At 42.4% G+C, this 26,243-nt stretch overlaps 1 protein-coding gene across 1 annotated transcript in view; it reads left to right on the plus strand.

Annotated features, from left to right (window-relative positions):
- The first annotated feature begins 1,192 nt into the window (after positions 1-1,192).
- Positions 1,193-26,243, plus strand: part of LOC145341833 (lysine--tRNA ligase-like) — a 32,050-nt gene continuing 6,999 nt past the window's right edge. Inside the window, exons 1-11 of the mRNA XM_080186807.1 lie at positions 1,193-1,356; positions 2,491-2,635; positions 4,346-4,511; positions 9,956-10,049; positions 10,816-11,002; positions 13,306-13,431; positions 14,700-14,819; positions 21,958-22,120; positions 22,740-22,913; positions 25,165-25,250; positions 25,834-25,919. Coding sequence (XP_080042933.1) covers positions 1,205-1,356; positions 2,491-2,635; positions 4,346-4,511; positions 9,956-10,049; positions 10,816-11,002; positions 13,306-13,431; positions 14,700-14,819; positions 21,958-22,120; positions 22,740-22,913; positions 25,165-25,250; positions 25,834-25,919 — 1,499 coding nt within the window. The 5' untranslated portion in view covers positions 1,193-1,204. The remainder of the gene's footprint in view (positions 1,357-2,490; positions 2,636-4,345; positions 4,512-9,955; positions 10,050-10,815; positions 11,003-13,305; positions 13,432-14,699; positions 14,820-21,957; positions 22,121-22,739; positions 22,914-25,164; positions 25,251-25,833; positions 25,920-26,243) is intronic.

Consider the following 26,243-nt stretch of genomic DNA (forward strand, 5'->3'; position numbering starts at 1 on the left):
TTATGTGCCCAATTAGTAGTAAATATATTGACCTAAATAAGCTGGACTTACAAAGAAAGATTAGCATTCTGATCGTATTTGTTCTGGTACTTTTACTAAAGTTTTTTTAAAGTTTATTAGTGTCACAATTAGGCTTACATTAACACTACAATGAAATTGCTTTGAAAATCCCCTAGTCGCTACACTCTGGCGCCTGTCCCTGTATACTGAAGGAGAGTTTAGTATAGCCAATGCATTGAACCAGCAGGTCTTTTGGACTGTGGAAGGAAACCAGGGCATCTGGAAGAAACCCATTCTGTAAATCTGTAAACTGTCCCAAATTATTGGCAAAATGCCTTTTTAGTTCTTACAGTCTTCTTCCTGTTTATGACCTTTGTACAAAGGACCGGATTTTGCTGTCAGCATGAGAATAAATAGCACAAGCCGTTAATTACTTTCACTTTTGCCCAGAGTCTTGGTGGAGATTTGAACGTTAACCTGCTGTGGTTTGAGAGCCGTTTCACCCAGACCTGGGCAAAAAGGGCAAACAACTATGTGCCTCCTTAACCAATCAGCTTGAAGAGTTATAAATGGGTAGTGCAGCATTTGCCAGGATGTGTGAGTTAAGAATATCAGAAAACAAAGAGCAGGAGATAGATTGGGCACAGAAAAATTGGACAAAATAAGTAATTCAAACCTGAAGAAATGACGATCCACACCTGTTAAAATTATCGCTCAGTTAGAGTGATGGTTCGGCAATAATACAGAATAAGCATGCCATTAAAAGGAGACTAACACTCATGGAAAAGCCCCAAATCTTTCTGACAAGTTTGATCCCTATCTAAGTGGTAAATATAGCACATTTGACTGCTTGTGGGCCTGCTGAAATCCTCTGTCAGGTTTACACTTTAATAATGGTGAGCATTGTTAACCCTTCCACTATTTCTACAGAAAAATCTGGCCTGTTCTTTAACCTGACAATTAGTGAAGATGCACATGCTTAAACCTTTATCCTAAATTTTACAGTAAAGTCTGTTTTACTGAAGTTCTATCTTGTATCTTTCTTTCCTTTGACCTACAATATTGTAACAACGGCTGAAAAGAATGATTTGAATCAGTTTAGAGGGTTACTTTACTGTAATTGGATTTGAGCAAAGTAACCATGCTGATTGAATAGTCTGATTCTATCTATTTTGTCTTTCACTAGGTATTAAATGCTATGTAAATGGGACAACCCATTATGACAGTTCATTATGATGACCAACTGTCTCCGCAGGCTTCTTGGCCTGCAGGTCAGGGGTCACTGGGGAAAGGTGCTAATACAGAGCCTTGCTTCCTTTACTCTCTTCTCCAGAAGAGATTGCATAATGAAAAAAGGTTGGTGGTGCTTTGTTTCATGTTTAGACATTCTAAATTTGTTCAAATACCCAACCTTTTTTCATGCTAAACGAGCATTTGAATTGACCCAAACAAGAATTGGGAACTCACTGGCATGCTGAAGTAGAATAAAACTGATGATTTTTAATATAGTGGAACTTCTGCTGATTTTCAGAGCAGCGGGATAGCACTTCCTTACTGTGTACAGTCAGATGCCACTTTGAAGAAGGCCAAGTGTGCACTGACAGGCTTACTATCATAGAGACCCCACAGCTAATCTGGAGGGAAGTGGGATTTGTTGGGTTATGAGGAACTGGAGCAACAAGGATACAGCTTATAAATGGCTACTTAAAATGTGGCTCATTGAGTTTTCACTATTAAATTATCTCTATGTATCTGAGCATATGATTGGTTACAATACTATTATGTTTTGTTTTCACCTCAGCATACATATTCAGAATTGCATTTATTGACACTTCAATAGCGTACCAATTATTAGACTGAGGCAGATTTATCTCTGTGGTACTGGATGTAAAGCTTCACCTGGCTGGAGTACGTTCGGGAAAATTGAGCGGGTAGGAGGACTACATTCCTGAGGCACAGCCCACTTAAACTTCCCTCCCTAAAGAAGGCAGGCTGCTTTTCAGCTATGATCCTCTGCAATTTGCATTCCTTAGAGCTAAACGCAAATTTCTACAAACTCTTGTTTCACTTTCGTTTCTTATTCATGTCATTTGCTTTCTTTAATCCCTTTTGATGCTCACTTCCATTTAAAGGTTGCCCTTATTAAAACATATATTTGTTTGTAGATGTTCAGTATTAAAGTTTTTTGATTTGGATAATTTGTAGGTTTGCATTTTGTTTCTGAAAGTACTTTTGAATTTAAATTAATAGCAAATCTTAAAAAAAGATTGCTTTTGTTTTGCATCTCTGTGAAGCAAATGAATAATTACTGTGGAAAATCGACATGTTCTTTTCCTTTGTCTCCCACTCTTAATATGATGGTACCTTTCTTGCCCCTAGTTTCAAAGTATTTTAATGCTGTTTAAGAACAATAATTCCTTTTTAACTAAATCTGTCTAGCTGTCGTACTTGTAGAATTAATTTTATATTTCCATGTTCTAATTTTTGTAGCGAGCTGAAGAGGCGTATGAAAGCAGAGAAGAAAGCTGCCGAGAAGGAAATTAAAGCAAAAGAATTAGCTGAAAAGCAAGTGCTCGAAACCAAGAAAGTTGATGGAATTGACATAAGTGGAGATGAAGAAACCCTTGATCCTAATGTGAGTGCAAGGACTTTTGTAATGCAAATATCTGAGTATTGTGGTTCTAAGAATTTTGTGATTTTGGAAAGAACCAGGATGGGATGTGACTGTAGCATGAAAGACAATTTATTGCACTAAACAATTTGGTTAATGGTAATTGAAATGGTTGATTCATTTTCTTTTCGATTTTGACTGCCAGAGTATCCATTCATATCGCTGTACTTGCCTTCAATCCACCAACATGTCCATCCCCAAATCTGAATTCGTGCATCTTTAGCCCATTGGGCATCTTTCTTCTCCTTTTGGAGCACCATGGTACCTCTGCCTTCAGCCATCTGCTCTGAAAATCCCTTGCTAAATCTCTCTGGCTTCTCCTCTGTAAGATCATCCATAAAATCTGTTTCTTTGGCCGAACTTTTGATCATCACTGCTAATATTTGTTTCTTTGCTCTGAGTCCACTTTCATCTGGTTAAGAACATAAGAACATAAGAAATAGGAGCAGGAGTAGGCCATCTAGCCCTTCGAGCCTGCCCCGCCATTCAATAAGATCATGGCTGATCTGAAGTGGATCAGTTCCACTTTCCTGCTTTCTCCCCATAACCCTTAATTCCCGTGTCTATCAAAAACCTATCTACCCGTGACTTAAATATATTTAGCGAGGTAGCCTCCACCACTTCAACGGGCAGAGAATTCCAGAGATTCACCACCCTTTGAGTGAAGAAGTTTCTCCCCAACTCTGATCTAAACTGCCTCCCCCCCTTATCTTGAGGCTGTGCCCTCTAGTCCTGCTATCCTTTCTAAGCGGGAAGAATCTCTCCACCTCTACCCTATCCATCCCCTTCATTATCTTATACGTCTCTATAAGATCCCCCCTCATCCTTCTAAACTCCAACAAGTACAGACCCAGTCTATTTAGTCTCTCTTCACAGTCCAACCCCCTCATCTCCGGATCAGCCTAGTGAACCTCCTCTGCACTCCCTCCAAGGCCAATATATCCTTCCGCAAGTGCGGCGACCAAAACTGCGCACAGTACTCCAGCTGCGGCCTCACCAGTACCCTGTACAGTTGCAGCAAGACCTCCCTGCTTTTATATTCTATCCCCTTCGCTATAAAGGCCAACATTCCATTCGCCTTCTTGATCACCTGCTGCACCTGCAGACTGGGTTTTTGTGACCCGTGCACAAGGACCCCCAGGTCCCTCTGCACCGTAGCATGCCTCAGCTTTTCGCCTTTCAAATAATAATCTCTCCAACTATTATTTCTGCCAAAGTGGATAACCTCACACTTGCTAACATTATACTCCATCTGCCAGGTCCTCGCCCACTCGCTTAGCCTATCCAGATCCCTCTGTAGACTTTCCACACCCTCCACGCAATTTGCTTTTCCACTCATCTTCGTATCATCAGCAAATTTCGTCACCCTACACTCAGCCCCCTCCTCCAGATCATGTATATAAATGGTACACAGTTGAGGCCCTAGCACCGATCCCTGCGGCACTCCACTAGTCACCAACCACCAACCAGAATAGCACCCATTGATACCAACTCTCTGCTTCATATTAGACAGCCAATCCTCTATCCACGCTAACACCTTACCCCCAACTCCATGCACCCTAACCTTTTGTAGCAACCTTTTATGTTAATAAGGAAAGCCTTGTGGCATTTTTCCACATTAGAGTATATTTTATTTAAAATATGTTGACCATGTTTAATACTCTTCCTTTTCAGCAATACTACAGAATTCGGACACAGGCCATCCAACATCTGAAGGAGACTAATGAGAATCCATATCCTCATAAATTCCATGTCGATATATCCTTAACAGAGTTCATTGAAAAGTATAGCAATCTGCAGCCTGGTGACCATCTCTGTGATATTATCTTGTCTGTAGCAGGTAAGATCTTTTCAAATCTACACCTTTTGCATTTATATTTTACTTTTCTTCAAATAAACTTTTGTCAAAATTGAAGTGGAATATGATTTGAGACAGTCACACACTAAAGTATACCTAACCGTAATCACCAGCCTAATTTTAATGAGACGATTTCAACATTAAAAATGAAAAGAACAAGGAGGAGTGTGAATATAATCTAAATTATGTAATTTGAAAGTGGATGCAGGAATAAAAACCTTGTGGGGGGATGACAGTGGAAATGATCTAGGTACACAATGATTTACATACACGAGTCTTGCAGGACAAATTGACTTTTGGATATATTATAGAATCGCTGCAGTGCCGAAGGAGGCGATTTGGCCTATTGAGTCTGCACCAACTCTCTGAAAGAGTATCTGACCCAGGCCTTATCCATGTAACCCCATTAATCCCCCCAAGACTAGGGGGGAAATTTAGCATGGCCAATCCACCTAACCTGCACATTTTTGGACTGTGGGTAGAAATTCATGCAGAAACTAGGAGAATGTGCAAACCCGACACACAGTCACCCTAGGCTGGAGTTGAACTGTGGCACTGCGTTAAGTGTACGGGTATCCTTGGCTTTATGAATAAAGGCAAAAGAACATAAGAAATAGGAGCAGGAGTAGGCCATCTGGCCCTTCGAGCCTGCCCCGCCATTCAATAAGATCATGGCTGATCTGTCGTGGCTCAGTTCCACATTCCCGCCCTCTCCCCATAACCCTTAATCCCCTCTCTTATCAAAAACCCATCAACCCGCGTCTTAAAAATATTTAGCGAGGCAGCCTCCACCACCTCAACGGGCAGAGAATTCCAGAGATTCACCACCCTTTGAGTGAAGAAGTTCCTCCTCAACTCCATTCTAAACCGCCCCCCCCCCCCCCCTTTATCTTGAAGCTGTGCCCTAGTCCTACTGTCCTTTCTGAGCGGGAAGAGCCTCTCCACCTCTATCCTATCCATCCCATTCACCATCTTATACGTCTCAATGAGATCTCCCCTCATTCTTCTAAACTCCAACGAGTACAAGCCTAGTTTATTCAGCCTCTCCTCATAGCTCAACCCCCTCAACTCCGGCATCAGCCTAGTAAACCTCCTCTGCACTCCCTCCAAGGCCAAAATATCCTTGCGTAAGTACGGCGCCCAAAACTGCACACAGTACTCCAGCTGCGGTCTCACCAATGCCCTATACAGCCGCAGCAAGACCTCCCTACTTTTATATTCAATCCCTCTCGCTATGAAGGCCAGCATCCCATTAGCCTTCCTGACCACCTGCTGTACCTGCAAGCTGGGTTTTTGCGACTCATGCACAAGGACCCCGAGGTCCCTCTGCACTGTCGCCTGCTGCAGTTTTTCTCCACGTAAGTAATAATCCTTCCTACCATTATTCCTACCAAAGTGGACCACCTCGCACTTGCCAACATTAAATTCCATTTGCCAGTTCCTGGCCCATTCGCCCAGCCTATCTAGCTCCTTCTGTAGACTCTCCACACCCTCCGCGCAATTTGCCGTTCCACCAATCTTGGTGTCATCAGCAAATTTCGACACCATACACTCGGTTCCCTCCTCCAGATCATCTATATAAATGGTAAATAGCTGAGGCCCCAGCACCGACCCCTGGGGCACTCCACTTGTCACCAACCGCCAATCCGAATAGCACCCATTGACCCCCACTCTCTGCCTCCTATTTGACAACCAGTCCTCTATCCACGCTAACACCCTACCCCCAACTCCATGTCCCCTGACCTTCTGCAATAACCTCTTGTGAGGTACCTTGTCAAACGCCTTCTGAAAATCAAGAAAGACCACATCCACCGGCTCTCCTCTATCCACCGCCCTAGACACATCCTCATAGAACTCCAGTAAATTTGTCAGACACGACTTCCCCTTAACGAAACCGTGCTGTGTTTGCTCTATCAAGCAATTCCCCTCAAGATGCCTCGCTATTTCCTCCTTGATGACGGATTCTAACATTTTACCTACAACAGACGTTAAACTAACCGGCCTATAATTCCCCGCCTTTTGCCTGGCACCCTTCTTAAACAACGGCGTAACATTAGCCGTTTTCCAATCTTCCGGCACTTCCCCGGAATCCAGCGACGTCTGGAAAATAACCACCAAGGCATCCGCTATCACCTCCGCCATTTCTTTCAGAACCCTCGGATGCATTCCATCCGGTCCTGGGGACTTGTCCACAATCAGCCCCTCCAGTCTGTCGAGCTTGTCAGTCTGTCCAGTCTGTCGGCATAAAGTATAAAAGCAGGCAAATTCTGATAAACATTTGCGAAATACTGGTTAAACCTCTGCTATTGTGCCTATTTGCTTTGATTTTATTATTGTCACATGTATTGGTATACAGTGAAAAAATTGTTTCTTGTGCACTATACAAAGCATACTGTACATAGGGAAGGAAAGGAGACAATGCAGAATGTAGTGTTACGGTCGTAGCTAGGGTGTACAGAAAGATCAACTTAATGCAAGGTAGGTCCATTCAAAAGTCTGATGGCAGAAGGGAAGGAGCTGTTCTATTTCTGGGGCCCCCAAGTTTGAGAAAGTGTGTCAAGTTTTTGGGGAGATTTTTTATAACGGTATTAGCTATGCAGAGTTTGGGAAAGCTGAGATTGGTCTCCTTGGAGCAAAGAAGGTTGAGGAGATTTAGTAGAAAAGCTTAAAATTGATTACTTCTGATGGAGCAAATAGGGAAAACCTGTTTCATTAGCTGGAGGGTCAGTAACCAGAGGACACATAATAAGTAGCAAAAAGCCAGATATGAATTGTTATGATCTGGGATGCATTGCCTGAAAGGGTAGTAGAAAGATTCAATGGTAACTTACAAAGAAGAAGTGAATATGTTCATAAAAGGAACATCTATGGGGTTATGGGGAAAGAACAAAGGAATGGAACGGATTGGATAAATTGGCATGGCTAATGCTTGACCAAGATTGGGAGCTAAACATTCCTAGCCACAGGATCTTTAGAAATTATAGGGAAATTGCAAAAGAGAGGGAATATATTTATTGATAAGAGACACAGTTAACATAAAACAAATAATTTACAGGAAGGGTCTTTGGACTGTTGAAGCAACAAAGTAATTTGATTATTGGTAACAGGGTTTACCTGTCAGATGGAGAATTCAGGACCCTGGCATTGCCTCCATTGGGTGAGGACCATCCAAATTAAATGCTTATTAACTGGCCAGTGGCAGGCCTTCCACAAGATTTGGTAATCTGAATGCTACCAACCAGAGGTTGGCAGCCCTCTATTGCCTGGCTGCATCACCAGAAAGAGTGATAGCTGCCAGTAATGTAACATCCAAAGTCCCAGGACTGCTGAGGGATGCATACCACAGATGATTGAGGGCAGGGAAAGATTGGTGGCTATGCTAACTAGGGGGTTCTGAAGAAAGGCCAGAGCATGGCTCTCTGTTAGACTGCTTTTCCAACGCTGGGTCCCTCGATCAGGTGGTTTTCCTGGCACTACCGGCTGATCACCAGCAGTGGTAAGATGAGGGAATTAATTGCATGCATGTATATGCGCGTGCTTGTATAGACACGTGCTTGCATGTCAGTTTTACACACATAGTAATGATTCGCTTCACGATGGTTAAAAAAAATTAAGAATTACTATTAGTTTAAATTCAAACGTACTTTCAGGAATGAAATGCAAACCTACAACATGTCCAAATCAAAAATACTTTTAAGATTGAACACCTACGTACAATAAGTTTAAAAATTGGTAACTTTTAATTGGATGTACACCGTGAATATCAAAAGGGATTAAAGAAAGCAAATGACACGATGAAGAAGAAATGAAAGTGAAACAAGAGTTTGTAGAAATTTGAGATTAGCTCCAAGGAATACAAATTGCAGAGGATCAATGAAAAGCAGCCTGCCTACTTTAGGGAGAGAAATTTAAGCGGGCTGTGCCACAGAAATGTAGTCCTCCTACCCACTCAATTTTCCCGAATGCGCTGCAGCCAGGTGAAGATTTATATCCATGCACTGCAGAGATAAATCTGCCTCTGTCTAGTTGGTACGCTATTGATGCGTCAATAAATGCAATTCTGCATTGAATGTGACAATAAGTTTGCTGAGGTGAAATCAAAATACAACAGTATTACAATGAATCACATATTCAGATATAGAGCTAATTTAATAGTGAAAACACGATGAGCCACAGTTTAAGTAGCCATTTATAAACTGTCTCTTTGTTTCTCCAGTTCCTCACAACTCAACAAATCTCACTCCCTCCAGGTTAGCTGTGGGGTGCGGGAAAGTGGAACTGAGCCACGACAGATCAGCCATGATCTTATTGAATGGCGGGGCAGGCTCGAAGGGCTAGATGGCCTACTCCTGCTCCTATTTCTTATGTTCTTATGTTCTTATCAATGCACAGTTCGCCACCTTCAAAATGGCATCAGGCTGTACAGAGGAAACTAGATGCCACTGTAGTCCAGCTGCTCTGAAAATCAGCAACAGTTCCACTATATTAAAAATCAACAGTTTTATTCTACTTCAGCATGCCAATAAGGTCCCAGTTCTTGTTTGGATCAATTCAAATTGTTGCTTGTTTAGCATGAAAAAAGGTTGGGTATTTGAACAAGTTTAGAATGTCTAAACATAAAACAAAGCACCACCAACCTATTTTTATTAACCAATCTCTTCTGGAGAAGAGGAGTAAAAGGTGCAAGGCTCTGTATTGGTACCTTTCCCCAGTAACCCCTGATCTGCAGGCCAAGAAGCCTGTGGAGACAGTTGGTCATCATAATGAGCTGTCATTGTGGGTTGTCCCATTTACATAGCATTTAACACCGAGTGAAAGACAAAATTGCAGTGAAGTGAGCCTCTAAACTCTGATTCAAAGCATTATTTTCAGCTTCGTTACAATAGGCTCTAGGTGAGAGGGGCAAGGTATAACTCAGATATCAGAGGGAAGTTTTTTACACAGAGGGTGGTGGGGGCGTGGAATGCACTGCCAAGTAGGGTGGTGGAGGTGGACACGCTGGGATCGTTTAAGACTTACCTGGATAGTCACATGAGCAGACTGGGAATGGAGGAATACAAGCGAATTGTCTCGTTGGACCAATGAGCGGCACAGGCTTGGAGGGCCGAAGGGCCTGTTTCCGGTGCTGTACTGTTCTTTGGTCTTTGCTCATGAATCAGTTTGATTGTCATTGACTGCTAATTGAAACTCACTAACTCAGCCACAAAATTCATCTCTCCAACTTTGCACACTTTGTTACTTTATGATGATTATCCAGTATTGCTTCTCCAATTTTAAATGTAAACAGAATTGACTTCCGTTTCACTTTCTCTACACAGTAAGTTCTGTTGCAAAAAAAATCTTCATTTAACACGGCACCCGTTTCTACAGATTTAAATTTAGGAAATTATATTGAAGCTAATTGCAATACTTGCTCTCTTTCCTAGGTCGTGTCCATGCTAAACGAGCCTCTGGTGCCAAACTAATTTTCTATGACCTCAGAGGTGAAGGAGTCAAACTACAAGTTATGGCTAATTCCACGTAAGTTGGGGTGCAGATACTACTTATTGGGGGAATCGAATGTTCTATTTAATTACATTTATTCTTTACATACACGAGATAATCTAAATAAAAGTAAGTCTTGTCCATTATTTCCTAAGCAAGTGTTCCAAGTGCAGGTATATTCTCATTGAATTAAGTTCCAGATTGGAGTGAACTGTTCTCTAAAAGTGGGTCCATTTCACAAATCATAGAATCCCAACAGTGCAGAAGGAGGCCACAGGCCCATCGACTCTGCACTGACCACAATCCCACGTGTTTACCTTACTAATCTTCTGATACAAGGGTCAATTTAGCATGGCCAATCCACCTGATCCGCCCATCTTTGGACTGTGGGAGGAAACCAGAACGTTAGGAGGAAATCCATTCAGACATGGGGAGAACGTGTAAGCTCCACACAGACAGTGACTCACGGCTGGAATTGAACCCGGGTTGCTGGCACTGTGAGGCAATGTTAACCATTGCGCCGCGCCGAAAGTTTTGTTTGAGTGTTGCAAAATCTTGCATTCAGTTTATCTACTTCTGAAATTTAAAATTGCCAGTACCTTTACTTCGTAAAGTAGTTTTTTTATTTTGCTGTTTCTTAAATTACCACCAAAAGAGTGTGTCAAACTGAAGCTTGTCATTTTAATTCTTCTTTTAGCAGCCTCTACTTGGAGAATGCTTTTTAATGTTTACTGTAGGAATCAGGAAAATTATATGAATTTTTTAAGTGTGCAACTCCTGAGTTTTTTGATAATTATTTTAGAAATTACAAATCTGAAGAGGAATTTGTTAAGATAAACAATAAACTGCGCCGTGGTGATATTATTGGAGTGCAAGGAAACCCAGGAAAGACCAAAAAGGGAGAGCTGAGTATAATCCCCAAAGAAATGATGCTTCTATCTCCTTGCCTGCACATGCTGCCTCACTTACACTTTGGACTCCGCGACAAGGTAAATGCATTGTTCAAATGGAAATGGCTTCAGAGTGTTAAAGTCAAAACGATTAATGATTCGTACTCTGAGTAAAACCATTGTATTTCCTTTTAACAAATTAGGATCATGTAATTAATTGTAAGTATTGTATAGAACATAGAACACTACAGCACAAACAGGCCCTTCGGCCCCCAAGTTTTGCCGATCACATCCATACCTACCAGGCCATAGAACTATCTGTAACTCCCAATCCCATTAAATCCCATGTACTCATCCAGAAGTCTTTTAAAAGACCCCAGCGAGTTCGCCTCTACCACCACCGACGGCAGCCGATTCCACTCACTCACCACCCTCTGAGTGAAAAACTTACCCCTAATATCTCCTCTGTACTTGCTTCCCAGCACCTTAAACCTGTGTCCTCTCGTAGTGACCATTTCAGCCCTGGGAAATAGCCTCTGAGAATCCACCCTATCTATTCCTCTCAACGTCTTATAAACCTCTGTCAGTCGCCTCTCAACCTTCGTCTCTCCAGGGAGAAGAGACCTGGCTCCCGCAACCTACCTTCATCAGGCATGCCTCCCAATCCAGGCAACATCCTTGTAAATCTCCTCTGCGCCCTCTCAATAGCTTCCACATCTTTCCTGCAGTGAGGCGACCAGAACTGCGCACAGTACTCCAAGTGGGGTCTGACAAGGGTCTTATAAAGTTGCAGCATTACCTCCCAACTCCTAAACTCAATCCCTCGATTAATGAAGGCCAGTACACCATACGCCTTCTTGACCACATCCTCCACCTGCGAGGCCGATTTAAGAGTCCTATGCACCCAGACCCCAAGATCTTTCTGCTCCTCAACACTGCTAAGACTCCTACCCTTGATATTGTACTCCTTCATCCCATTGGTCCTGCCAAAATGGATCACTACACATTTATCCGTGTTGAAGTCCATCTGCCACTTCTTTGCCCAGTCTTGCATCCTATGTATGTCACGCTGCAACTTCTGACATCCCTCCAGACTACCCACAACACCACCAACCTTTGTATCGTCGGCGAACTTACTAACCCATCCCTCCACTTCCTCATCCAGGTCATTTATGAAAGTGACAAACGGCAAGGGTCCTAGAACAGATCCCTGGGTCAGATCGAGGGTATAATCTAAACCCAAAATCTGTATTTCTCATTTTTGTTCAGTTTTAGAATTTTCAAACTCTACAGAATTCCAATTTGCTCCCATAACTTTCACCTAAAGTCTCCAAATCTCAACCTGTTATTTTATAATGTAGCATACAAAATTTCAGATGTTATTCCAAGAGTAAATAAATCCATCAGGGTGCACAATTATACATGCTAATTCACTGATGATGGTGAGTCTCATGTTCGAAGTATATTTATGCCCTCACCACGTGTCAGGAATGAATTTTTCACTTTCTTCAAAGAACATGTACCTGAAATTTTCATTCAGAAGCTGTTTTTAAAATTGCATTTCTGTTGGTTTCTACTCAGTGATAATTTCATATTTATGGTCATTCATTAGATCCTTAATTTTTTAGAATTCAATTCTTTTACAAGTCACAGTGTCGCTCATTATTATTTAGTAAAATCTAATGAGCTAGAAGAATTGCATCTTAACATTTGACCATATCTCAAGATCTTTAAAAGAAATGCAAAATCTCCACCTGCTGACAGCACTATACAGTCTGCTTTACCCAGAATGTTTAGATCTCCTCTTTGCAGTTTTTCTTCCAGCCCAGTGCCTGACCTTGCACCCAGCTTAAACTAGATATATCTTCACTATGCCTCGAGCATATTTATTTTTTGGTCTGTTTCATTTGTCTGGGGTATATGGTTCTGTTAAGCCTAGATCTTGATCAATCTATTTTGCCGAACCAAAAGAAATAACATTAACTGTAAATGGGTTCTTCCTAAAGTCAGGCAGTGGCCATAAAGTAGTGGGTCAAGACCTGGATGAATAATGTGTGTATTGGATACCAAATTCTGTTACGCTGTACTCACAGCCAACTGTGTTTGAAACCCATGTATGGTTACTACTTATTTTATTAGCTTTAGCTTCATGGTGCTTCATTTTTAGGCAATTGCAATTTGCTCACATAATTTTCAGTTAAAGTCTCTTCTGGGCTTACCCAATCAATAGAAAGTACCAAGTGTGGGAAATCAGCCTAATGTTGCACCTGTGTTCCTCTTCCGTAGCAGTTTATTTTCAAATGTCAGGGAAGAAATTTCATATTCAGCTTCTTGGACAGTAGCAATCTTTTTGGGGGGCTTTTGGCATCTATGTTTATTCTTTCTTTCTTAACTTCTAACAGGAAACTAGATATCGTCAGAGGTATTTGGATCTGATTTTAAACAATGATGTGAGGCAGAAGTTCATCAACAGGGCCAAAATCATCACATATCTACGGACATTTTTAGATAATCTGGGATTTCTTGAGGCAAGTTGTATCATATTATTGAACATTGTAGATTTTTTTTAAAGTGAGTGTGCAACTGGACATTTTTAAGAAGTTATAGTAATGATATTTGTGATATTTAATACTTTTTATGTGTGTGCCTCAAAACTCTCAACCAGTGAGTTGAAAGAGAGTTTGCTTTTAAGGCATCCTTCCACATATGAAAGGTGATGGCACAGAGCAAACCAATTTAAGATTGAATGCCTTCAGATGGTGCACCTTGGCTGATGACTGAAGATGCCAATCCTTGAGGCAAATTCCTTTGTACTTTCTTATTCACAAATGTATCATACTATCAAATCACATATATTTGGTGGTTTTATCACAAGTGCCACACATTGAACTACAAAGTATGATTGTGCATTGCTGTTTTTGGTGCTGGCATCAGCTGTTAAGCTGCTGTAGCCATTGGCACATCAGCCCACAGGAAGTGTTGCTGTTTTCCGCTGTCTTCAGCTCCTGACTCCCAGGTCTTGTCATCAATTTCGAAGGCCTTCAATGTCATGCATGCAAGCATCCTTGAAGCGGAACTTTGGGTGATTTATTGGTCATCTGATTCTGGCTGCCCCACCATTCGGGAGTTCTTGTCTCGGGTTGATAAGTGCTAACAAACGGGAGCTCTCTTTTTGAGAGAAGTGCTGTTTTTGTGATTTTGGAATGCTAGGATATACCCATAATGCAATGCACCGCAAACAGTTAATTTGGTCATTGTCGAGCTTTTCTTGATCACCGAAGTCATCTGAGATTCACAGCCCTGTGGCAAGATGAAGGAACACACAGACCTAAACCATCAGCTTAACCCACAGGATAAGCTTGATATTCTATATATCTTTCGTGAGTTGGCCAAAGAAGGTACCTGCTTTCTTAGGGGGAAATAAGTTCTGCATCGATGACGGATTGTTCGCCACCATGGACCCGAGGCAGCAGAAATTGTGAATTTTTTACTTGCCGATTAAACTCCTTTTAAAGCATCTTTGTTCACCTTTGACAATCTGGTGTCTCTAGAACTGAAAGTGTGTGTGAAGTACTTCGGCAGACTTGATGAATATTTAACATATTTATTGTTAATACTGGATGTTTGCTGCGATTTATTTTCTTGTCTAAAGTGTTCTGTGAATATTATCAATTAAATGTAGTTTTAACTTTTGCATAATTTGTCTTTTAGTGGATTACCTACAGTACATTAGATTTTTCTTTATGGAATCAAGTATTATTCTTAATATATGTAAATTTAACTTTTTTTTAAACAGGTGGAAACGCCCATGATGAATATAATTCCTGGTGGGGCAGTTGCCAAGCCCTTCATTACACACCATAATGAGTTAGACATGGATTTGTACATGCGAATTGCTCCAGAGCTTTACCATAAGGTACAAGAACAGACAGTTTCTCTGGTGTGAAAAAAGATCAACATTTTTAGAACACCTTTCATGTTCTTGGGATGTCTTCCCGAAGCACTTCATAGCCAATAAAATAAGTCTGAAATGTAATTGTACCGTCTACAAGATGCACTACAGTAACTTGTAAAGAGCAAAAAAAACTTTGACTTCATCCTTAATTAATCTTGCTTGATGCATCTATCCATGGCAATATCATATGAGGTTTGAGATTGTTGCATTTCAGAGCTGTGTCTTTAGTTTAGGTTAAAATTAGACAAGAAAGATGGTTGTGTGACCTGTTTATAATTCTGCTGATGACAACGGCTTGGTTGTTAAAGGTTAATGAAGGGCCCAGTTGTTGCTGGGAGGAAGGCGTAAGATATTCACAACTGTAAACAAAGGTCAGACAGCAGTGCTAATGGTGGATAGACCGTTAGTTTCCAAGTTGTTAGGAACAATAGGTTTTGTAAATGGTTATACTTTAAACTGTTTATTTACTTCCAAGGCAGAATGAAGAAGTAGTCCAAAGGGGAAGTTCATTAGCATTTCTACCTGGATACAAGGCCCATGTGATTCGCTTTAACATGGATATGGGTTTTGAGATGAGAAGAGTCCATATAATGTCATTGTAGGATCAGTCGCAGGGTTTTCCTATACGTCCCAGATTTTCGTAAAATATCTCTGAATCTCACAAACAATGTCAGTTTGCAAGAATTTGAAAGAGATAAAGGCAGCAAGTCTCTATGGTTTGCCATGCAATAACACAAATGGAAGCTTATGCTCTAATTGAAGAGACTTGAGTTCAAAAGGATTTAAACAAGATTGGACGAAACATCTAACTTAACTACAGGAAGGAATCTCTAATTTAACCCTTGCTGTAAAGCTCAATTTTGGGATTAGAAGTTATTTTGAAGAGAAAGGTACTTAGTCCTGAAAAAGTTAGGGGGACGGATAGGAGAGTCAGAGGTAATGGTAGGGACTCAGGGCTGGTGTGTTGCCTCCCAGGGGCTGGGGTCCGGGATGTTTCAGAGAGGGTGTTCAGGACTCTTAAGGGTGAGGGGGATCAACCCCAAGTCATAGTTCATGTGGGGACGCATGACATAGGGAGGTTAAGGGAAGGGGATATTAAGCAGAAATTTATGGAGTTGGGGTGGAAACTTAAGGCCAAGTCGGACAGGGTGGTTATCTCGGGACTCTTGCCTGTGCCACGGGATAGTGTAGAGCGGAACAGAGAGAGGGAAAGTTTGAACTCGTGGCTGAGGGGATGGTGCAGGAGGGAGGGGTTCAGGTTCTTGAGCAATTGGGGCTCATTCTGGGGAAGGTGGGACCTCTACAGGAGTGATGGTCTACACCTGAATCAGAGGGGAACCAATATCTTGGGGGGAAAATTTGCTAAGGCTATGCAGGGGGGTTTAAACTGATTCGGAGGGGGGGTGGGATCCTGAGTAGCGGGGGTGAAAGTGAGGGGGGCATAGATGGGGACTGCAATGCACGGCATCGTGGGGCTGAAGCGGAGCAGGGTTTGAAATGTGTATACTTTAATGCGAGGAGTATTCGCAATAAAGTGGATGAACTTGCAGCGTGGATCAGTACCTGGGACTTTGATGTTGTGACCATTTCAGAGACATGGATAGAGCGGGGTCAGGAATGGTTGTTGCAGGTTCCAGGGTTCAAATGCTTCAGTAGGAGTAGAGAAGGAGGTAGAAGGGGAGGAGGGGTAGCATTATTAGTCAAGGATTGTATCACGGTGTCAGAGAGGAAGTTTGATGAGGACTTGTCTGTTGAGGTAGTATGGGCTGAGGTTAGAAATAGGAGAGGAGAGGTCACCCTGTTGGGAGTCTTTTATAGACCTCCTAAAAGTTCTGGAGAGGTTGAGGAAAGGATTGCGGAGACGATCCGGGATAGGAGTGAAAGTAATAGGGTAATTGTTATGGGGGACTTTAACTTTACTAATATTGATTGGAATAGCTATAGCTCTAGCTCATTAGAGGGGTCAGTTTTTGTACAAAGCGTGCAGGAAGGTTTCTTGACTCAGTATGTTGATAGGCCAACTAGAGGTGAGGCTATATTGGATTTGGTGCTGGGAAATGAGCCAGACCAGGTGCTAGACTTGGAAGTTGGGGTGCATTTTGGTGATAGTGACCACAATTCGGTTACGTTCACCTTAGTGATGGAAAGGGATAGGCATGAACCTCGGGTCAGTAGTTTTAGCTGGGGGAAGGGTAATTATGAGGCTATTAGGAGAGAATTAGGAAGCATAGGTTGGACTAGGAGACTACAGGGTCTCGGAACGTCCGAAATGTGGAGTTTTTTCAAGGAGCAGCTACTGCGAGTCCTTGATATGTATGTCCCTGTCAGGCAAGGAGGAATTGGTCGAGCTAGGGAACCGTGGTGCACTAGGAAAGTTGATTCGCTGATTAAAAAGAAAAACGAGGCTTATGTCCGGATGAGACTTGAGGGCTCAGGTAGTGCACTAGAAAGCTTTAGATTGGCCAGGAGGGAGTTAAAGAGTGAGGCCGCAGCTGGAGTACTGTGTGCAGTTTTGGGCGCCGTACTTACGCAAGGATATTTTGGCCTTGGAGGGAGTGCAGAGGAGGTTTACTAGGCTGACGCTGGAGTTGAGGGGATTGAGCTATGAGGAGAGGCTGAATAAACTAGACTTGTACTCGTTAGAGTTTAGAAGAATGAGGGGAGATCTCATTGAGACGTATAAGATGATGAATGGGATGGATAGGATAGAGGTGGAGAGACTCTTCCCGCTCAGAAAGGACAGTAGGACTAGGGGGCACAGCCTCAAGATAAAGGGGGGGCGGTTTAGAACGGAGTTGAGGAAGAACTTCTTCACTCAAAGGGTGGTGAATCTCTGGAATTCTCTGCCTGTTGAAGTGGTGGAGGCTACCTCGCTAAATATTTTTAAGAAGAGGGTTGATGGGTTTTTGATAAGAGAGGGGATTAAGGGTTATGGGGAGAGGGCGGGAATGTGGAACTGAGCCACGACAGATCAGCCATGATCTTATTGAATGGCGGGGCAGGCTCGAAGGGCCAGATGGCCTACTCCTGTTCCTATTTCTTATGTTTCTTATGTTCTTATGTTAAGAAGGGCTAAAAGAGGACATGAGAAGACTTTGGCTGATAGGATTAAGGAGAATCCTAAGGCGTTCTATAGGTATGTTAAGAACAAAAGGTTGGTTAGGGCAAGATTAGGGCCAGTTAGAGACAGCAGTGGGAATTTATGTGTGGAACCGGAAGAGATTAGAGAGGCATTGAACCAATATTTCTCTTCGGTGTTCACACAGGGGGACATAAATGTAGCTGTGGAGAACACTGGGTTACAGGGTTGTAAACTGGACAGTATTGCAGTTGATAAGGAGGATGTGCTAGATATTCTTGAGGGTTTGAAAATAGACAAGTCCCCTGGGCCGGACGGGATTTACCCTAGGATTCTCTGGGAGGCAAGGGAGGCGATTGCAGAGCCTCTGGCTCTGATCTTCAGGTCGTCGTTGGTCACCGGTATAGTGCCAGAAGATTGGAGGTTAGCGAATGTTGTCCCGTTGTTTAAGAAGGGGAACAGAGACTTCCCCGGGAATTATAGACCGGTGAGTCTTACTTCTGTTGTGGGCAAGGTTTTAGAAAAAATTATTAGAGATAGGATTTATAGTTATTTGGAGAGTGATGAATTGATTAGAGATAGTCAGCATGGTTTTGTGGAGGGTAGGTCGTGCCTTACTAACCTTATTGAGTTTTTTGAGAAAGTGACCAAAGAGTTGGATGGGGGTAAGGCAGTTGACGTGGTATATATGGACTTTAGTAAGGCGTTTGATAAGGTTCACCATGGAAGGCTTCTGCAGAAATTGCAGATGTATGGGATTGAGGGTGATCTAGGAAATTGGATTAGGAATTGGCTGGCGGATAGGAGACAGAGGGTGGTGGTTGAGGGTAAGTATTCAACATGGAGTTCAGTTACGAGTGGTGTGCCTCAGGGATCTGTTTTGGGGCCACTGCTGTTTGTAATTTTTATAAATGATCTGGATGAGGGTATAGTTGGGTGGATTAGTAAATTTGCTGATGACACCAAAGTCGGAGGTGTGGTAGATAGTGAGGAAGGGTGTCTTAGTCTACAGGGAGACTTGGACAAGTTGCAGAGCTGGGCCGAGAGGTGGAGGATGGAGTTTAATGCGGAAAAGTGTGAGGTAATTCACTTTGGCAGGAATAACGGATGTGTTGAGTATAGGGCTAACGGTAGGACTCTGAATAGTGTGGATGAACAGAGGGGTCTAGGTGTATGTGTACATAGATCCCTGAAAGTTGGGAATCAAGTAGATAGGGTTGTTAGGAAGGCATACGGTGTCTTGGCGTTTATTGGTAGGGGGATTGAATTTAGGAGCCGCAGCGTCATGTTGCAACTGTACAAAACTCTGGTGCGGCCGCACTTGAAGTATTGTGTGCAGTTCTGGTCCCCACATTATAGGAAGGCTTTGGAGAGGGTGCAGAGGAGGTTTACCAGGATGTTGCCTGGTATGGAGGGGAGGTCCTATGAGGAGAGACTGAGGGATTTGAAGTTGTTTTCGTTAGAAAGAAGGCGGCTACGAGGGGACCTTATTGAAACATATAAGATGATTAGAGGTATAGATAGGGTGGACAGTGATAGCCTTTTTCCTCGGATGGAGAAAGCTAGCACGAGGGGGCATGGCTTTAAATTTAAGGGGTGGTAGTTAGGACGGATGTCAGGGGTAGGTTCTTTACCCAGAGGGTGGTGAGGGATTGGAATGCCCTGCCTGCTGCAGTTGTAAATGCGCCTAGTTTGGGGGCGTTTAAGAGATCCGTGGATAGGTTTATGGATGGTAAGGGTTTGGTTTAGGTTAGAGGGTCATTGTTTTTTAACTGGTCGGCGCAACATCGTGGGCCGAAGGGCCTGTTCTGCGCTGTAATGTTCTATGTTCTAAATCAGTTTGGTTCTGGTTGCTTAAGGGACCTGGTAAAGTGGGTGCACATTTTCAGTTAATTTAAATGAGAGATGGGGGAACCTTCCCTAATTCATAGAAATTGCCTCCTGAAGTAGTGTTCGGTCAATTTTGAGTATTTAAACAAGACTGGAAGATTTGCCTAGCTTTACCTAAAGGGGAGAATCTCCAACTTGTCTCTCACTATGAAAGTTAGTTTTGGGATTAGAAATTACCTGGCAAAGAAAGCCTCAAGAATCACTTTGATTCTGGGAAAATAGTATCTTGTGGAGGTGAAGTTCCCTCTTTATATTGAAAATGCCCGCACCATGTTGTGTGGCACCACCAGCTTGTTAAATGGGATAGATTCCGAACAGGTTTAGCTGCTCATCCTCGAACGGATTTTGACCTTTTCAGTCTTCCAGTGTATCAGAGCTTGCGTACATAATTTTTTTCATTGGATTGGGACAGCACGGTAGTTAGCACTGTTGCCTCACAACGCCAGGCCCCCAGGTTCAGTTCCGGTCTCCGGTCACTGTCTGTGTGGAGTTTGCACATTCTCCCTGTCTGCATGGGTTCCTTCCCGCTGCTCCGGTTTCCTCCCACAGTCCAAAGATGCGCAGGTTAGGTTGATTGGCCATGCTAAATTGACCCTAGTGTCCTTGGGATTAGCAGAGTAAATGCGTGAGATTGTGGTCGGTGCAAACTCAATAGGCCGAATGGCTTCCTTCTGAACTGTAGGGATTCTGTTACTGATCACTAATAAAATGTTATAGTAATTAATTTCCTTCTATAGGAACTTGTTTCTGTGTAGAGCTCCAATATCCATATTAACACGGTACTTTAAAAGATGGGAAGAAGAACCTTATTTATTATTTGGAAGCTAAATGGGTTTTGGATATTGAGTTCACTTCATGTAAAAGATCTTTGAAGTACATTTTATTCATATACTACAGCCTGTACTTCTGCAAGGGGCAATCTCCGTCAGATTGCTACTTTTGACAGACTTGCCCTTCTTGTAATTGTACAGCTCCTGTCTCACTCAACTTTCTACATAGGCTGGGTGAGAGAGGAGCTGTGCAGTGTGCCTCCAACAGCGTCAGTGCAGAGTAATTGGGGCACAGAAACACTGCTATTTTATGGCAGTGTTAGCATGAAGCAGGTAAATTTCAGTGATACATGGTTTACTGGGAGGGGATGTTGTCCCTGACGGGAGAGATAAGAGATAGACATGGTGATGTTTAAATCATTACTTTGGAGTTAGTGTTCATTTCCTACTAACTCTTTCAGAGTAACAGGGCAAAACTGGCAGTACCATCTGAAGTTAGCAATTTACATTGCTTTAAAGGGTGGTTCCCAGCACATTTGTCCAGGGGAAGTTAGCACTTAGAATCCCTACAGTGCCGGAGGAGGCCATTTGGCCCGTTGAGCCTACACCAACATCAGTCCCGCCCAAACCCTATCCCCATACCTCGTGTTTACCTTAATAATCGTCTGACACTAGGTTCAATTTAGTGTGGCCAATCCACATTACCCACACACCTTTGGAGTGTGGGACGAAACCCAAGCAGACACTGGGAGAACATGCAAACTCCACACAGACAGCGACTCAAGGCTGGAATTGAACTCTGTTCCCTGGCACTGTGAGGCAGCAGTGTTAATGAACGTGCCTGCCAGTTCTGGGCAATTACCAGACAAACTCTTGCGTGGGAACTTCATGGAGGAATTCCCCAGTGCATTACTGGGGTATCCCGCAAATGTGATGCTGGGGAACCTGGAGATTCTGGGCCTATATCAGGAAAAATCTAAATCGCAGTGTTTTGTTCCATAAATTGACTGTTAAATTTTTGTTTGTGGGCAGTGTCAAGATGCAGATCAATTATTTAGGAATGCTTATAAATTAAAACTGAAGGGATAGGTTTAAAAAATTGTTCACTGAAAATCTGTGAACACTATTTTAAAGAAAACTCACTAAATCCTATAAACAATATTCTACTCAGTTTCTCCTTTATTGAAATACTACTTGGTGTTTGAACATGTTTGCTATAAATTCTTTCATATAAATATACAAACGCTGATTGCAATTTGTGGTCTTCAGTTAAAGCCTGATTTGTAGAAAGCAATGATAATTTCAGTCTATTGTATAACCCAAAGGGATATCCTCCAAATAAAATATCTTCTCTTTTCAGATGTTGGTTGTAGGAGGTCTTGATAGAGTGTATGAAATTGGTCGCCAGTTCAGGAATGAAGGCATTGATCTTACTCACAATCCAGAATTTACCACATGTGAATTTTACATGGCCTATGCTGATTACAATGACCTGATGCAAATCACGGAAAAACTTCTCTCAGGTTCGTAATGTGATTCTTGGTGATGTACTGGAATCATAGGAAAATTGCATTACAAACTATAAAAGAATGATTACTGTTGTCTTCTGGATGATGTGATATTGGTTCCTTCCGTTTTTGATAAGCGAGGGGATTAAGGGTTATGGGGAGAGGGCGGGAAAGTGGAACTGAGCCACGACAGATCAGCCATGATCTTATTGAATGGCGGGGCAGGCTCGAAGGGCTAGATGGCCTACTCCTGCTCCTATTTCTTACGTTCTTATGTTCTTTACTTATCCCAAGGGCATTTGTGTTTTGGTTGGAAAATAATGCTCTGATATTGCAATTGGGTCCAAATGTTAGTTATTCATGAATGAGTCTCAACAATGAGTTTTGGTGAGATTTTTAAATTTAAAGTTAAAGTTCAACCCTATTCTGACAGCCACAGCTGTGCTTTTGAGCAGGAAATGCTGCATAATAATCAGGAGCGACAAATCTGGCTGCATCTTTTCTTCCTTTCTGCCATGAATTTCAGGGCCACTGAGGCAAATTGCAGCTCCAACTACTGTCTCGAAAAAACGTTAACCTAGCACTGAAGTCAGTCAGAACTTTTCAGAACATGAGCATAATTTTTTTTTTGTAGGGATGGTCAAGCATGTCACAGGCAGTTACAAAATCACGTACCACCCTGAAGGACCTCAGGGTCAGAGTTATGAGATTGACTTTACACCACCATTTAAACGTGTCAGTTTAGCAACAGATCTGGAGAAAATTGTGGGAGTGAAATTTCCACCTCCTGATCAATATGAGACTGAAGGTAAGAGTAACCCTTCACTTGGGGTATTGTTTATAACTAGAGAGCCAAGTAGCCAGTTATGTTGCTAGCTGCTTCTCTATCCTGCTTGTCAGCTTTTAACTGCTCTAAGGATCAAAGAAATAATCTCACAGTCTTCCTTCAGCAGCTCTCCTCTCTTGTTCGCAGCATGAAGTGCCCTCTTTTCCATTCGTAGCGAGAGAAATCTGCTCTAATTCACCTCTTCCCCAATCCCTGCACTATTACCTGTAGAGTATCCTGATGATTGATCCTTGCACCTCATATTTCTCGTGCTGTCCATCAGTGCCGTCATTCAAAGTCATGGCATCATGTTTCACATACATACTGACGACAACCAGCTCAACCTTCCCACCACTGCTTCAGACACCTCCATTGCTCAGGTTACTTTTCTGTCATTTAGTTCTGCACGAACCAAAATTACTTTTCATTAAGTATTTGAGAAGACTAATGCCTATGGCAGGGATTTTTTGCCACCCTGTTCTGTGACAGGATTTCCCATGGTAGATGCAATGAGTAACTGGCCACCAGTGGGATCTTCCGGTCTCACCAAGTCTACAGGCTTTTGCATGGCTCATTCGCTCTGCTGCCGATGAACCCCAGAAGATCCCATTGGCAGGAAAGGTCAGAAAATCCCACCCTATGTCTGTGCACCGAGTCACAAACTCCGTTCCTAGCCACCAATTCTATTCCCCTCCCCATCTAAGCTAGGCACTGTTTGCAACCTCAGCATCCTTTTGGCCTCGAGCCAGGTACAAAGTCAGAATCAAGTGTGCCAGTGGACTTGACACTCCCATATTTATATACAGGTGAGGATCAGTCAAAGAGATCAGATTCCAAGAGCCCAACCTTCTGCATCTTGTTGTTGTCATTACAACCACCACCTGCCACTTTAGAATTGTCTCCTTTAGTTTTTATCACCTCTTCTCACTCTTCGTCCCAGTACGTATCGCTTCACACTTCTTCCCTGCGTTAAATTTAATCTGCCATGTGTTCGTTCATCCAGTCTGTGTCCTCATCACATCTATTATTATTCTCCTCTCAGTTCAAAATACTCTGCAAAGTTTCTGTTATCTGAAAATTTTGAAACTGGACCCAGTATACAAATGTCTAAGTTATTAATGTAGATTAAGAAAAGCGATGGTCTGAGCAATTCCTAGATCCATCACGTATCTTTCCTAAGTCTGAGAAACAACCATTAACCTCTACTCTATTTCTTGGAACCTGGACAACTTTATATACATGTTTCTACTGCACCTTTTATTCCATAAGTTTTATCTTTGCTGACGGGTCTATTATATGGTTCTCTCTCGGATGCTTTTGGAAGACCAAATCACATCAACTTCATTACCCTCATCAATCCTCTCTAAAATCTAAAATCTCAAAACTCAATTAAGTTAGTTAAAAATAATTTTTCCTTAACAAACCTGTATTGTAAGAAGTCTCACAACACCAGGTTAAAGTCTAACAGGTTTATTTGGTATCATGAGCTTTCAGAGCATTGCTCCTTCATCAGTTCATCTCACCAGATGAAGGAGCAGCAGTCCAAATGCTTGTGATGCCAAATAAGCCTGTTGGACTTTAACCTGGTGTTGTGAGACTTTTTATGGTGCCCATTCCAGTCTAATGCCAGCATCTCCACATCAAACCTGCATTGGTTTTTCTTAATTAATCCACATTTGTTCAAGCGGCTCTTAATTTTCCTCTGGATTTATTGTTTCAAATTGATTTTTCACCTCCTGAGTTTAATTGCCTGCTCTGTTGTTTGCTGGGTTTATTCTTGCACCTTTTTGAACAAAGTTGTAACATTTGCAGTTCTCCAGTCCTCTGACATCTGTATCTAAGGAGGGGTAGAAGACCGTAGCCTGTGTCTCCACAATTTCCACTTTCACTTCCCTCACTGTCCTCAGGAACATCCCATTGATCCTGGCGATAGTCAGCTTTTCTAGTTTTTAATCCATCCAAGACCTCCGCTACTTCCCTCTTTTTCCCTATGACTTTTGTAGCATTATCGTCTGTGGTAAAGATGTGCAGTGTATTCACTTAGTATCTCAGCCATGCCTTCTGCTCCCACCTATAGGTCTCCTTTTGGACCCCCAACTCTTCTCTTTTCTTTTTCACATTTCCATTAAAAAATGAAAAAAATAGAAAAAGGCTTCAAATCAGATTATCTGTTTTTGTTGGCTGTATGTTTTACCTGCTGTATAAATAACATTTTAATATTTTGTGTGAACAGAGACCCGTAAGTTCTTTGATGATATATGCATTCAGAAAGGTGTTGAATGTCCACCCCCAAGGTCTACAGCCAGACTTTTGGACAAGGTATGAATTGAAATTAAGAGACCCTGGGTTGGAATTTCAATCCCAGATCAGGACCCCGACACTCCAGTTGTTTCTGGGTCACGGCTCCACTGTGCTATTTTGCACCGACCTCAATCCCTCGTAGGCCCTATCCCCCATAAACCCATACATTCCCCATGCTAGTTCCCTGGCACTAAGGGGCAACTTAGTAAGGCCAATCCACCTAACCCGCACATCTTTGGACTGTGGGAGGAAATCGGAACACCCGGAGGAAACCCAAGCAGACACAGAAAACGTGTGCAAACTCCACACAGATGGTGACCCAAGCTGGGAATCAAACCTATGTCCCTGGCGCTGTGAGGCAGCAGTGCTAACCACTGTGCCACCGTGCCGTCGCAAAGTCAATGTATACAATGCATGAAGCAGAATCCTTTATCTAAAACATTTTTCCCTTAAATCCCAATTCCCTGAAATAAGGAATCCTCCACAAGCTAGTTTGCCACCACCTCGGTGAACACCTGCTTTACTGACTTTGTGAGGTTTGTATTATATTAAATAACAGCGTTAATTTTGACTTCATTTAATTCACATCCTTTTCTTTCAGTTGGTTGGTGAATTCCTGGAGGTTACTTGTATTAATCCAACATTCATCTGCGATCACCCTCAGATCATGAGCCCACTGGCCAAATGGTAAGTTTTGAACTAATAAGACCAGGTGTAACATTTTTGGGACTAGGCAGAGGAAATCTGTGGTGTTCTCTCCCACTCCTGTGCAGACATAGTCTGCTAGGATGTTAGCATCGCTACTAAATAATATAATTCATTTATGAGGTGTTTAAATCTTCAGGTTTGATGTCATATGTGTAATTGTATGGCACAAAAAAAATTTTCTTAGTATTAAATTTGGGATAAAATCACTAAGTAGTCACACAGTGTAGTGTCCCTATGGAGATACATCCATGGGGAGACTACACTATGTGACTGCTTAGTGGTTCTTAAACTGCCTGTAACTCC

This window comes from Carcharhinus amblyrhynchos, chromosome 4, assembly GCF_965287045.1.
Source record: "Carcharhinus amblyrhynchos chromosome 4, sCarAmb.v2.hapA, whole genome shotgun sequence".
Taxonomy (NCBI): Eukaryota; Metazoa; Chordata; class Chondrichthyes; order Carcharhiniformes; family Carcharhinidae; genus Carcharhinus; species Carcharhinus amblyrhynchos.